This window comes from Furipterus horrens, unplaced genomic scaffold (genome assembly GCF_987537825.1).
Source record: "Furipterus horrens unplaced genomic scaffold, mFurHor1.1.pri manual_scaffold_5, whole genome shotgun sequence".
Lineage (NCBI taxonomy): Eukaryota > Metazoa > Chordata > Mammalia > Chiroptera > Furipteridae > Furipterus > Furipterus horrens.
In genome coordinates, this window is record NW_028327175.1 from 167343711 (window position 1) to 167357149 (window position 13439).

The 13439-nt window shown below is 48.4% G+C and overlaps 1 protein-coding gene across 2 annotated transcripts in view; it reads right to left on the reverse strand.

Annotated features, from left to right (window-relative positions):
- Window positions 1–13439, reverse strand: part of DLG5 (discs large MAGUK scaffold protein 5) — a 112375-nt gene that overhangs the window by 17504 nt on the left and 81432 nt on the right. For both annotated transcript variants that reach the window (XM_090278276.1, XM_090278275.1), the window contains exons 10-20: window positions 12073–12205; window positions 11502–11629; window positions 10680–10855; window positions 10228–10331; window positions 7423–7515; window positions 4991–6010; window positions 4142–4265; window positions 3671–3815; window positions 2113–2225; window positions 1371–1460; window positions 917–1067 (exon numbers count right to left, since the gene is read on the reverse strand). In XM_090278276.1, coding sequence (XP_090134402.1) covers window positions 917–1067; window positions 1371–1460; window positions 2113–2225; window positions 3671–3815; window positions 4142–4265; window positions 4991–6010; window positions 7423–7515; window positions 10228–10331; window positions 10680–10855; window positions 11502–11629; window positions 12073–12205 — 2277 coding nt within the window. The remainder of the gene's footprint in view (window positions 1–916; window positions 1068–1370; window positions 1461–2112; window positions 2226–3670; window positions 3816–4141; window positions 4266–4990; window positions 6011–7422; window positions 7516–10227; window positions 10332–10679; window positions 10856–11501; window positions 11630–12072; window positions 12206–13439) is intronic.

Here is a 13439-nt window from a genome sequence, read left to right on the forward strand (position 1 = left end):
ACCAGTAGGAAGGCCATCTCCTTGGGCTGCCCTCCAGAGCACATGAGTGGGGTGGATCCATGTGAATCCACATGGTAAAGGATAGAAGGGCTGGAAGAGGGCAGGCCCCTGAACCATCCACCCCTGCCACCCAGAGGTAGAGCGCTCTTTCAAGCTCCATGAGCCTAAGGCTGCATCCCCACTGCTCAGGGCCCAGTCCTCTTAGATGCTGAGGTCAAAATCCTCTTGACTTGTCACTTCTCCCCGTCTACCCTCCAAAGTGTTCTCCCTTTCCCAAACTCACCTGCTCTGCAATGCCTTCCTTGGCCCTCCAGCTCAGATGCATCAGCAGTCCCTGGCCTGCACCCTCCATTACTTCAAGACTCAACTTGTATTAAGAGTGCCAAGCAGTTTAGAGTTATAAGAACCCTTAGTGAGCAATCACCCAAACACCATCCACACACCCAGCCAAGGACACTAAGGCCCAGAGCTGGGAGCAGGTCATCTTCCCAGGCCAGCCTGCAGGTGCAGCAGAGCTGGTTTCTGTTCTGGAGCTCCTCATTCCTCACTGAGCACCCTTTCCTCTATTCCACCTCCAAACAACACATTTATCTCAAGAAAGAGGAGGTAACTGAATCATAATAGCCATGCAATAAACACCACAAAGCCATTACAAATGATACCAAGATTTACTGACACAGAATGATATCCAGGACATGCTGTGGCTGAGAAGACAAGGCAGGTTGTTGGGGCAACACATCAGTGAATGCTTGGTGACCCAAATAAGAGTGGCCTCACCCTGGCATCAACTCCACTGGTACTCTCCAACTCATGCTGCTTCTGCCATCGAGCACCTCCCTTTGACTAGGCCCTGGCCCACTGGCAGGAATGTGCTGTCCATCACTGTGCCCGGCACAGAGGCCCAGGTCATGCTCACCTGTCCTTTCTCCGCTCCCCAAGGGCTGCGGGGTTGACAGCAATTCTAGGCAACGTGGAGGCTGAGGTCTGGGACTGGCTACAAGAGGACAGGGTGTCGATGTTGAGGGGTGACTGCGGAGGTGTGCTGCACTCAGAATGCGACAACGAACCTGCCGAGAAAGGTGTGGGGTAACGCGGGACTCAATCTTGCCTCTCATTCTCCAGCACCAAAGATCCAGGGGGAGGCAGGATCCAGACACATGGCCCCATGCCGCAGTCACATTACACATCTTTGCATTCAGATGCTGGGCACCATATGGCCTTTCTATCCCCCACACCACTAGGCCTGAGGCTGGACTCAGTCAGTGTTTACACACTGGCTGAAATGATGACGCAGCTATAAGCAATGCCCACAGACTCCACTGTGAGGATAGCATGGAATAGCAGGCAGGGGAGGGAGGCTGAGTTCTCACCTCTGTCAGAGCCCACAACAGACCGGGGATATCTTGGCGTTGATGGGATTTTAATGCGTTCTGCCTTGAACTGCAAGTTGCTTGAAGATCCTATGGTTCCATAAGGGGACAAAACTTCAGGTCTGTGGGTAAACACCACCCATCACCCCTTCTAGTGGTCAGGAAAGACCGTCATTAACAAAATGCAAAGCAGGGCCCTGCCACTGGCCCCTAAGGGGAAAAGGGAACCGAAGTGTCGGACAGGCAAGAAAAGCAGATACTTCATGCCAGTATTTGAATAAACTGTGCAGGCTCAGCCTGCTCCAGAACAGAATCACAACAATTTCATTTTTTGCCTTGGAACAGGGACAGAGAACCGAGTGGAAGAGGTGGCTGCTCACCCTCTCTCATAAGGCAGGAGCACCACCGCCAGAGTCTCACTGTGGGGTAAGTGCCAGACTCTGCTCTGGGCTGCATTTCCCATAAGTGAACAGCAGTACAGAATCCCCCAAGACCGGCAAGCTTGGGGACAGGAAGCAGGGCTCCTGGCCAAAGGGGCACCAGGAACACCCGCATGGCCACTAGGGGAAGCGTGGAGACACAACAGAAGGCCAAAGGGAACGTGCAGTGCCAAGCTGATCTCAGCTCCAGAACGGGAGGAGCCATGTGGGCAGGCCACCAGGAGGTCAGGCAAGATGATGCAGGTGGGGGTTAAAAAGGCCGGTGACCTACTATGGTGAGAAGGTTCTAGTGGTGCAGTTACCAAGGCGGGCGCTGGAGGGCAGTGAGTTGGACCCATGGGAGGCTCTCATCTCGGAGTAGTCACTGCAGGCCCTGTGGCTCAGGTCCAGGCTCAGGCGTCCCTGGTGCTGAACACTGCGGGAGAGCCAGACAGCTGAGGGGCCAGGACCAGACGCAGAAGGAACACAAGTGACAGGCCTGGCCAAGGCCTCCCTCCCGGGGCCGGCATAAGGGAGACCCAGAAGCCACTGGCTGTCAGCTGAGGACAGCACCCTGCCTGCCCACAGCCATACCCAGAGCAGACAGCCACGAGGGGCCCTGCACTTGGTAGAAAGGGCCACACAAATGGAGCAGGAGCAGCCACAGCCACTTGAGCCTCAGCCAGGGTCAGGCTCACTGTAGGAAGGGCTTCTACAGGGAAAACAGAGGCTCTGAATCCTGGGTGAGCCCTCGGAGGGGAAGCAGGGAGAGGCTAGATAGGCAGAAGGCCTTGGAGAAGGACCTGTGAGCTTCACTCAGGAGAAACCAGAGGGCAGAGAACCCAGGCAACAGCCACACCAGCTGGTCTGCAGCCAGGCCCAATGGTGTCCTTTCCTAATTGCATAATGAGACCACATCTCCTCCTGCCTAAAACCCTTTGGGGGTCTCCACTGTGTTCAGAATAAAATCCAAATTCTGTATTATGGCTTCAGCATCTGCAGGATTTGCGCCCTCTGACCTGGGCTCACATTCTGACTTATGATGCCTTTGTCAATCTCCCCCGCTCTGTCCCAACAGCTCACCACATGGCTGTCAGGTGCCCGGGCCGCAGCTCCAACAGCCCTCTGTCCTAGGGACTCTGCCCCAGGTCTCACGCAGCTGGCCTCTTCTGGGCCCTGTGGTCACAGCAGCATCCTCACCAGCAGGAGGCCTGCTGCACCATCCAATCTAACTCTCCACCCTCTTCCAAGTCAGCCTAGCTTGTCCCCTTGTTTTAGGGAGTTCAGAGGTACTCAGCACCATCTGATATCACTCTGTTCGCCTTTTTCTGTCTGCCTCCCACACTTGAACACAAACGTCACATGAGAAGACACTTGTCTCTTTAGTTCTCCACTGCATCCCCTGGGAACTGGAACAGTCCATGGCACTTAGTAAGTGGTAAATAAAAACTGGTCAAACAATTGAATGAATGAATGAATAAGAGCTTGAGTCAGTCCACTCACTTTTCAAGGATCAGTTTTCTCATCTATATAAAACAGAGACAACTGTCCTTAGAGCTCAGGGTTGCTGTAGCAACTGAATGGGATGATCTTTATGATATTTATAAAGGTCTAAGCACAGTGCCTGGCATGTGAGTAATGAAGCATTGGCTACCATCACTATCATCTTTTCTTAAATACCTTTTCAAGCTCCATGTTGGTGAACCAAGAGAGCATTCTTAAAGTTCACTTTACCTGGGGTCCCAGAACTGCTCAAACCAGCCCCTTCCCAGCTAGGCAAGGAAGCTTCTCTGTCCACGAACCTCTTCATGCACCAGGGGCTTTATTTCCAGGTAGGCTTGAATGGCTGTGGTGCAGGAGGTGTAGGGTGACTTCACATACCTGGGATGCAAAACCTGGGGGCCGATCTCTCTGGGGACAGGTGGAGAGCTGCAAGGGCCAACCCTGTGGCTGCGCACGGTGTAGATGGGGTTCCTCAGGATGGAGCTCACAGTGGTGCTTGGGGTCATGCTCCGGGGAACAGTGCCTAGAAATGGACTGGGTGAGAACAATCACCCCAAAGCACCCAGCCAGCCCCAGACCTGTGCAAGCCTCTGGCTTTCCCCATCTGTAAAACGGGAGAGCTTTCTTTGATGCTTCCTACTTCCTGGGCTGCTATGGGGAGAAAGCACTCTGCAAAGCTAAATGTCACTGACACAAGACTAAACATCACCTAAGACAGGGCAGCCGTTTTAGCTCTTTGGACCTCTGGGCTGAAGACACACAGCTGCCCCTTGAAACGACTGCCTCCACTGGGTGGCCCTGTGGGCCCACAACGACCCTCCTCTTCCCAGTCCTGTGCAGCTGACTCACCCACAGATGCCTTGCTGGGGTAGAGTGGGGGGTTGCTGTGCCGGCTGGAGTGCCCTGGAGAGTAAGGAGACCAGTCCTGGAGCTCTGAAGAGAGTTCTCCACTGGCTGAGACGCACTTCTGCTCCTGCAGAACCAAAGTTAAGAGGGAGTGGCTGGAAACAGGGAAATGGATAGGCATTTGCAAGCAATTCTGTCCTTTACACACTAGCTCCTCCCACCTGGACACGAGGTGTAACAGCTGGGAGATGTCATGGCTCATTTAAGTTGCCTTACACACCTGGAAGAACTTACCACTAAAACACTCAAAAGAGAACCACAGAGAAAGAATCTGTTCTTTCCAATAAAGAGAAGTTATGTATATGTGTAGAAGGTGGACCGTGCATGCATCAGAGCAGTAGCATAGATTTATTCTCCTGCTCACAGCACCCTCCCTTCTGGAGATGACTATGGTACACACAACAAGCAAACCTGTCCTGCTGCCAGCAAACAGACTTATGAGCGCTATCTTCCCTCCCTGAACCCTTCAAGGTAGGTCCACGTCACCTGGTTTTGTTGAACAATTTCAAAAGCTTCTCGTTGAATAAGCAAATTAAATGCTACAACCAAGAACGCGTTTCGGTGTCGTATCCCCAGTAACGTGCACATCCCACATAACTCTCCAATCTCCTAAGGAGGACTGCTTCCCACTGGCATCACCCGGCTACCCCTTCCTTTCTCTCAGGTAGATGCTCAGGAGCAAAGGAGCCAGGGCCAAGCACAAGCCTGGCAATGCAGATGCAGGCGACTTGGGCCGTTCTCATGGCCAACTACCCTTTCCCACCCCAACCCCCACCCCAGTGTTGGCTCTACCTCCAGAAACTGAGCAGGAATCACCACTGGTGCAAGCTTTGGCCGAAAGCTGGGAGCAGACTTTGGCCGGCGACGCTTGTGTCCCAGCTCGTCCGTCTTCTGGGAGGTAAGGTCCTCATCACAGGATTTCTTGGCAGGCAGGTAAGAGGAATCCCCATCCGCTTCAGGGTAGTAGCTGGAAGCAATGCGGACCCTGGCCTTGCGAGGGGGCGAGGAGCGCATGGGTTCCACAGGGTCCACGTCGGGGGGAGGGGCACTCGGGGGGCTGGTGGATGGGGAGCTGCCCACCAGGGTGGCCTCAGACTCGGAGCTGGTTTCCAGCCTGTGCTGGAACTTAATGGAGTCACTCCTCCTGGGAGGTTTTGGGGGTGTCAGAGGCCCCACCCTCTTGGAGGGCTGAGGGGAATGAGCAGGCCCAGGGCCCGGGAGCAGGTAGTCTATTTTGGGGGGTGTCTGAGGGCGTTTGAAAGTGTTAGGGTCAAAGATAGACTTTCTTTGCTTTGGCTTCTTGTAAACAGAGAGCTTCTCGGGCCCTGCCGTGGAGCTCAGCACGGCCTTGGGCCAGGTCCCACCGCTGTTGGAGCCCTCGGGCTCGGCCTTATCCAGGGGAGCCTCTGTCATCCCACAGGAACCAGCCTCAGTCTCGAAGGGCAGCAGTGGCCGCCGGCTACGCACCTCCACCAGCCCACAGCCACGCTCCCCAGAGGCTTCTGAGCGGAAGGAGCTCAGGCTACGCTCAGAGGCACTGGGACACGTCTCAGGGGAGACTGGGAAGGGTCCCCCAAGGAATGGCTTGTGCAGGAAGGAGCTGCTACCTCCTGGGGGGCCCAGCTCCTTCCTGTCCTCCAGCCTGTCTGTATAGAAGATGTCCGTCTGTGTGGAGTTATTGTGCTGCATCAGGTTCCGTTTATTCTGAGCCTGGACCTCTGGGCCATGGGCTCGGAAACTCAACATCTTATCAGAGTCCTTGATGTTTTCAAAGATGTTCTGGCCACTCCATGAGGAGCTCTGAGGGAACACCTAAGTAGGAATTGCAGAGGAGTGAGAAAGAGAGGAAAAGAGCACAGAACCTGGCGCTTCCCCTGAAAATGCCCCTGCAGGTAGAGCGATGGTCAGGAATGGGCCAACACCCCCCAAAAAGGCAGACGTATGCATACAAACACACACACGCACAGACAAGCACACATATCTCTCCCCGACAGGGGAGGCTTTCTCATGGCCCTGCTCAATGTGAACCCACAGGACAGCCATAAAGTGCTCTTGACTTTGAGCACTTTCTGATATCACCTGTGTAATGTCCTGAGTACTTTTAAAAATTATTAAATAAAAAGACTCATTATTAAAAATACACATCTTGTAGTACATTCGCATAATGGAATATTATTCAGTAGTAAAAAGAAATGAGCTATCAAGCCATGAAAAGACAGGTAGGAAACTCACATGCATATTATTAAGTAAAAGAAGCCAGTCTGAAAAGGCTACATATTGTATGATTCCAACTAAAAGACAAAACTATGGAAACAGTAAAAAGATCAGTGGTTTCTAGGGATGGGGGTGAGAGAAAAAGGGATGAATAGGTGAAAAACAGAGGATTTTTATTACAGTGAAACTATGCTGTGTGATACTGTAATGGTAGACACATGTCATTGCGTATTTGTCCAAATCCATGTACACCACCAAGAGTAAATCTTCATGTAAATTATGGACTTCAGTTAATACTAATGTATCAACATTGTGACAAATGAACCCCACTAATCCAAGGTGTTAATAAGAGGGGAAGTAGAGGGGAGGGGGAATATGATAATTCTCTATAGTAGTTCAACTTTTCTGTAAATCTAAAACTGTTCCCAAAAATGTTTATTAATTTTAGAATGATATTTTAAAACTTCGCTTAGTAAAGTGGATGGGCCTATTTTTCCAACATTCTATTATTAATCTTTTCAATTACACAGGAAAGTTGATAGAGAAGTACAATGAACACCCATAAACCCACCATTTAGATTCGACAATATTTCTTAAATTGTCTATATCTGTCAATATTGCAGAATATTTGAAAGCAAGTTACAAAAATATACATTTCATCCCTCACAACTTTAACATGTACTTCCCCAGCATTAGGCCATTCTTCTATGTAACCCCAACACTGTCATTATACCCAGGAAAATAAACAATTCCCTAAGATCAACTAATTATTCAGTTCAGATTCAAAAGCATGTCACTCTTTCCAAAATGTCCTCCAGAGCTGTTGTTGTTTTTTGGTTTTGTTTTTAAACCAGATCCTGGTCAGGGTTCATGGACACACTGCATTTTATAAATCAATTCCCTCTTTTCAAGGATCCCAGGGATGCAGAGAAGTGGGTCAGGCATATGGAGCTGAGGCTTTGCCTGGCCCACAGACAGTGAGAACAGGGATGGGACAGGTGGGGCCTTACCTTCAGGAGGGAGAGGGTCAGGGAGTCCTGGCAGCTACGCAACAGAGATTCACACTCAGTCAGAGATTTGTTGTCCAGTGCAATGCCATTGATCTAGGGCCAAACAGACAGCCTATCAGGCCCGCTGCCAGGACAGGGCTCTGCCCCCTGCCAGGCCATGTTGCACAGTGGGCCTAGTTCTGTAAGGTGTCCAAGTCTGAAGTTGGCAGAGCCCCTCCCCAGTAAGGCCTGAAGAATCCAGTTAAGGGGCTTCTGAGGTGAATGAAACACAGCCTTAAAATCACTCTACAGGAAGATGCTTATGTGACTGAGCCCAGAATACCAAGGGTCCTGGGGGAACAGCCCAGCTCTGCTGCTTCCTGCTGTGTGATGTTGGACGAAGATTCAAAACTCCTTCATGTGCAAAATGGAAGATAAACACATGTGCTCCCCAGGGGTGGGAGGAGATGGAAAAATGAGATGATGGTGTGAAAGGCTTTGTAAACTAGAAAATACCACATGAGATGAAGTATCGTCACTGTTCACAAAGACATATCACCACTGCTTACACTTGAATTTCTGTCCACATCCCTCTCAGATGGACTCCAATCCTTGAAAAAGCCCATGTGCGATAGGTGACTCGTTAGCCTCACTGCACCCAGCGCGAGAAGGAACACACCATCCACACACCCAACCATATTTCCTTCTCACAGTACCATGCTGAGCAGAAAAGCCAATCTTAAAAGGTCACACACTGTACAATTCTACTTATTATATACAATTCATGAGATGATGAAATTACAGAAATGGAGAAGAAATTAGTTGCCAGGGTTACAGAACAGGGGAAGCAGGGTGTGGAACACAGGTGACAGAGGGAGATCGTGGTAGTGGAACAGTTCTGCGTCTTTTGTTTGTTTGTTTACCTAAATGTGATAAAATGACATAGAACTAAATACACATACTGCACCAATGTCAGATGCCTGGTTTTAATATTAGTTATGTAAGATGTAACCGTTAGCGGAAACTGGTTGAAGGGTGTATAGGACCTCCTATATTATCTTTGGAACTTTGTTTTTAATATTATTTATTTAATATAACTGAATTATAATTATTTATGTAATTATTTCAAGGCCAAAAGTTTAAAAAACATATGCAGAGGGATTATTTTACAGTGAAGGATTAATTTGGTTGTTTTTTCTTTATAACATTTCTACATCTTGAAATTTTTCACAATGGCTCTGTGTCACTTTTAAAGTCTAGCACCTCAGACATCTGGAAAACACTGGCGAAGATGTGAAGCAATGAGCTCCCCCACACACTGCAGGTGGGATTAAAAAGGCCATGGCCTTCTGGGGACACAGAGGAAGATCAAATCAAATGTTAAAAACTCATCTGATCCAGCAATTCCCCCAGCCCAGGAATAACTGCCCCGGTGGCACGCTCTCATGGCCCCTATGGCACGCTCTTGGGGGTCCCCATTGGTCCTGTGCAGGGATGCAGCGTGGCCATGCAGCACCCCTCGGACAGGCAAAGACGTCCTGAGCGTCCACTGGGGGCGGGGGGCGGCTTAACAGCTTGTGCTGTTGCCACTAAAGAACATGCAGCTACTGAAATGGCCCAGACACACCTAGGAAGAACCACAGGTCATGTTAACAAGAAAAATGAGGTGAGCTGCTGAGTATATTATACTATCTGCTTTTTATTTTTCTATTTTTTTTTCGAAATGTGGGAGATGCACATGTTTTGAACGTTGCTGGAAGAAATGTTTGTTCTTAACAATAATTGCCATTAGGATGGGAACTGATAGAGGGTGTGCCAAGAACTAGAGGAGTTACTGTCACTGAGCCTGTTGCACGACTGGAATTTTGGGTGTGTGTCATGAAAAAGTGTATGCCATCAACTTTAAAAAGTAATTTAAAAGTATTAAATGGGCATGCCCTGTGACTGAGCAATCTCACAGCACTGCTGGGATGTGGTCACCAGGGATGTTATTAAGTACCCCTCCCCCTCCCACCAAAGTGGCTGTATCACACAGGTGAAGGCCACGGCAGGGCTGTTTGCAATTGCAGAAACTGAAAACAGCTTACATGTCCATCAATCACGGAACAATTTAAACTACTGATAATCAAACAACAGAACACCCTGACATGGACAAAAATAAGGAGGATAGACTTGGAAAGATATCCACGGTGTAGAATGCAAACTGCAGAAAACACAAGATAATCCCATTACTGGATTTTAAAAAGCAAACAAAAACCATAAACCTCAGTCTGTGTAAACAATATGGTCTGGCTGGGAGCAAACCTTCCAAATGGGGGCAGAGATTACCTTTAGGAGCAAGTGAGACTGAAGGGAAAGGAGGGACTACCACTTCATACATTTTTGTATTGCTTGACTATTGTACAATAAATGAGTCTAACTTTAGTAATGAAAAAGAAATTTAAAAATAAATGGATAAAATATTTAGTAAGAATGATTTCTAAAAAATCATATATAGATATCTATTTTTTAAAAATTGACCTAGCTTTACATTCATATATAGAATAAGGGTTGTAGAGAAATACAGTAAAAATGTTAACAAAGGTTATCTATAGGTGGTAACAATAACACTAATTCTTATTTTCTTACTAAACTTCTTCTGTACTTCCTAATTTTCTATAGTAAATAGAAACATACTATCAGGACAAAAAAAAATCCCATTTAAATGTTCACATTTAAAAAACAAGGCAAATATAAACACGCTGCTCATTATGTCTTGTTCACACCTCCCAAATTTGTAATCTAACTGTCTACATGCAACAGACAGCCTAGCTCCTAGAGACTTACTGCCACAATCCTGTCTCCCACGGCAAGGGACCCCTCTTTGGCAGCCGGGCTTCCAGGCACCACAGCAGCAGCATACACTCCATTCTCCAGGCTGATGCCACTGTCTGTGAACCGCAGGTGGTCCCCAGTTAACCGATGCCCAGGTCTCATGACCCCCTGGTTGTCCCATCCCATCTTTGGGAGATACCCTTACAAAGTTCATAGATTGTGACCAGTCCATCCCAGCATCCCACCCAAGCCAGACATCCTACCCAGGGGCTCAGTCACATCTGGTCTGGTGAGTCACTCAGAGACAAGCAAGACCCAAGACCCAGACAGTCCCATGTTGGGAAGCAGATGGGCTACATTTAAGATGGGCAATGAAGTACGCCTGAAAACACACACATCCCTCAGGATAAGAAAGGGCCACCCTGCCATCTAAAGCACTCTGCCCACTTCTGTGGGCTGCCTACCTTTCTGTCCACTCAGGTTGATGTGCAGTGGCGTGACCACCTTCCCACCCAGGGACTTCCTCCGCCGCACGACCATGTTGATGGCCCCCTCCCCATTAAGGAGAGCCTTGATGGCCTGCTTCTTGTCCTTGTTGATAAGATCCACGTCATTGATTCTCAGCAGCCAGTCATTGACCCTTAGGAGGGGCACAGCCAGGTCAGTGTCCTGGTCTTAGGATGGGACCAAGAGACAGCCCAACTGTTCCAACTGAGGAGGTGAATGCCAGAAAGTGGGTGCCCTGCATACACATTCAGAAAGACTTCCCCTTCCAGGATGGTCAAATGGTTAAACTCACATATACTAGAGCTTGACTGCCTGGATTCAAATCCTGGCTCTACCACTTATTAGCTGAGTGACCGAACCCCTCAGGGCCTCAGAGTCTTCATCTGTAAAATGGGTTAGCACCTACCTCACAGGACCATAAAGATTAAGTATATAAAGTGCTTAAATCAGTACTGAGCACATAGTAAGCACTATTTTGTCATCATAGGTATTTCATGAAATGTACATTCTATGCTCTCACGCACTGCCTGAGCACTTTTCTACCGGAGATGTGAATGGCAGGGCCTGGTGACTGGAGAAAGGTCAGGTTCGAAGGCAACTGCAAGTCAGAGAGTGTCCTTTCAGAACAATGTTAGCAACTGAGTCTGCAGGCCTCAGATAGACTGAGTCCCTCAGACCCTGGGATGCATTCATTTAATTATCACCAGGCTCTCTGGGTCCTCTCATTGGGTCAGAGGGCCCTACCTTCCCTCCAGAACCTGGGCTTCCTCAACTCTTACCGTAAGCGGCCATCTGCAATGCTTCCTTTGTCCACTTTAGTGACAAATATGCCGCAGTCCCCAGGCAAACAAGGCTCATTCACACCTTCCGCCATATCAAACCCCAGTGCCTTCAAATCAATGTCCTCCTGTGAAAACAGCAGCAGCAGTACACTTTACAAAGTAGTGATGAGAAACATTTGGCCCTTCAACCACTTTAATGAGCCACTCGCTCTCATGTGGGGACTTCACCATGACTGACAGGACACTTAGTCCCCAAGATACAGCCTATGAACAGTTACAGTCTTCCCCTCTTAGCCACTGCAGACACACATCCCCACCAGCATCAGCCCTGGGCACCCTGCTCTTCCCTCTTCAGTCTGTGTGCTGTGTCAGCATCTGCCACATGACACAGGGAACCAACCTGCTATAACTCAGCTTGAACAAGTGCGAGGAAAGGATGCATTTGCATCCTGGAAGGAAAAGCCAAACCTCCGAACTAGCAACTGTGACACTGGGGGACCCTCCCATTCCTTCCCCATTGAAAGTCTTCATGTCAGGAGAAGAGGAAGACAAGACAAAGAAAGCTTACTGTCTCCCTTTCAAACTCTACAACTTCCGTTTCCCACTCCATGGAATCTGTGTCAATGGCGGAGTCATGGGAGCTGTGGGCCATCAGCTGCCGGAACCGGGCCTCCTTTTCCAACTGGGATTCCATCTGCTCCCTGTGAAAAGAGGGAGCCATGGCAATGGCCTTATGGGAGGTGAAATGCACACACACTCCGCACTGCCCCAGCCTCAGCTTGGAGACCAGGTAGACCACTCATGAAAGCTCAATGGGGCTTTCACCTCATCCTTCCCAATAAATCTGGAGTGTCAGGTCAAGGCTTCTTGGGTATCAGCGGGTTCTTATACTGTTTTTATTAAAGAGTCATAAATTCTCCTCACATTTATCTGGATATTTAATGCAATTCCTACGGAAATGCCAAGAAAACATTTTCACAGATACAGACAAGACTATTCTCAAATTTACAGGGAAAGACAAAAAAAAAAAAAAAAAAACAGAATAGATACATCAATTTTGAAAATGAAGAATTAAGCAGAAGGAGTCAGTCTACTCAATTTTAAGGCTTGTTACACAACTACAGTACTCAAGACTGAGTGGAACTGCCAGGAAGATAGAGATCAATGAAAAAGAATAAAGAATTCAGAAATAGTCCCACAAAGTACAAAGCTGTAGAAGTAATTGAACAGAGGAAGGACAGTCTTCCAACTAGTGATGCCGGAGCAGCTGCGCATCCTTGGCAAAAGAAAAAAAAAAAAAAAAAAAAAAGAATCTCAACTTAAATACCATATCTTATTAAAACTAATTCAAAATGTACTGCAGATTTAAATGTAAAAAAATGAAACTATACAACTTTTAGAAGGAAAATACAGGAGAAAATCCTTGATCTAGGACTAGGTTAAGGTTTTTTAAACATAATACATTTCATTGAAAATTAAAGATAAAAAAAAAAAATCAATAAGTTGGACTTGGTCAAAATAAAAACTTAAGCTCTCAGAAAGACCCAGTTAAGAAAATGAAAAAAAGACCCAGAAACCTTGTCCTATCTTGCAGTCACTTGCATATAATGCCCTTCTTCCTAAAACCTGGGCCTAGACTACCTTCCCAATTCATCAGCCCTGCCCACTGGGCTCTTGGCACACTCATGACCTACTTTTGTTTCCTGCCCTAGAGAACATGCTCCCAGGTTCACACCTCTGGCTGGGCTGTGCTCTCATTGGCCAGCTCTAGAATGCTTCCCAGCCTCCTGGGCAGAGCTCCCTGGGTCCTACCCCGAACCCCTCTGTACAGCCTGAAGCTCTTCATTTAATGCTGACTGCACCTGCCTCATCCCTCTCCCACTGGGGCACCTCTATCGTTTCTGCAGACAGGGGGCTTCCAGTGCAGCAGCACGG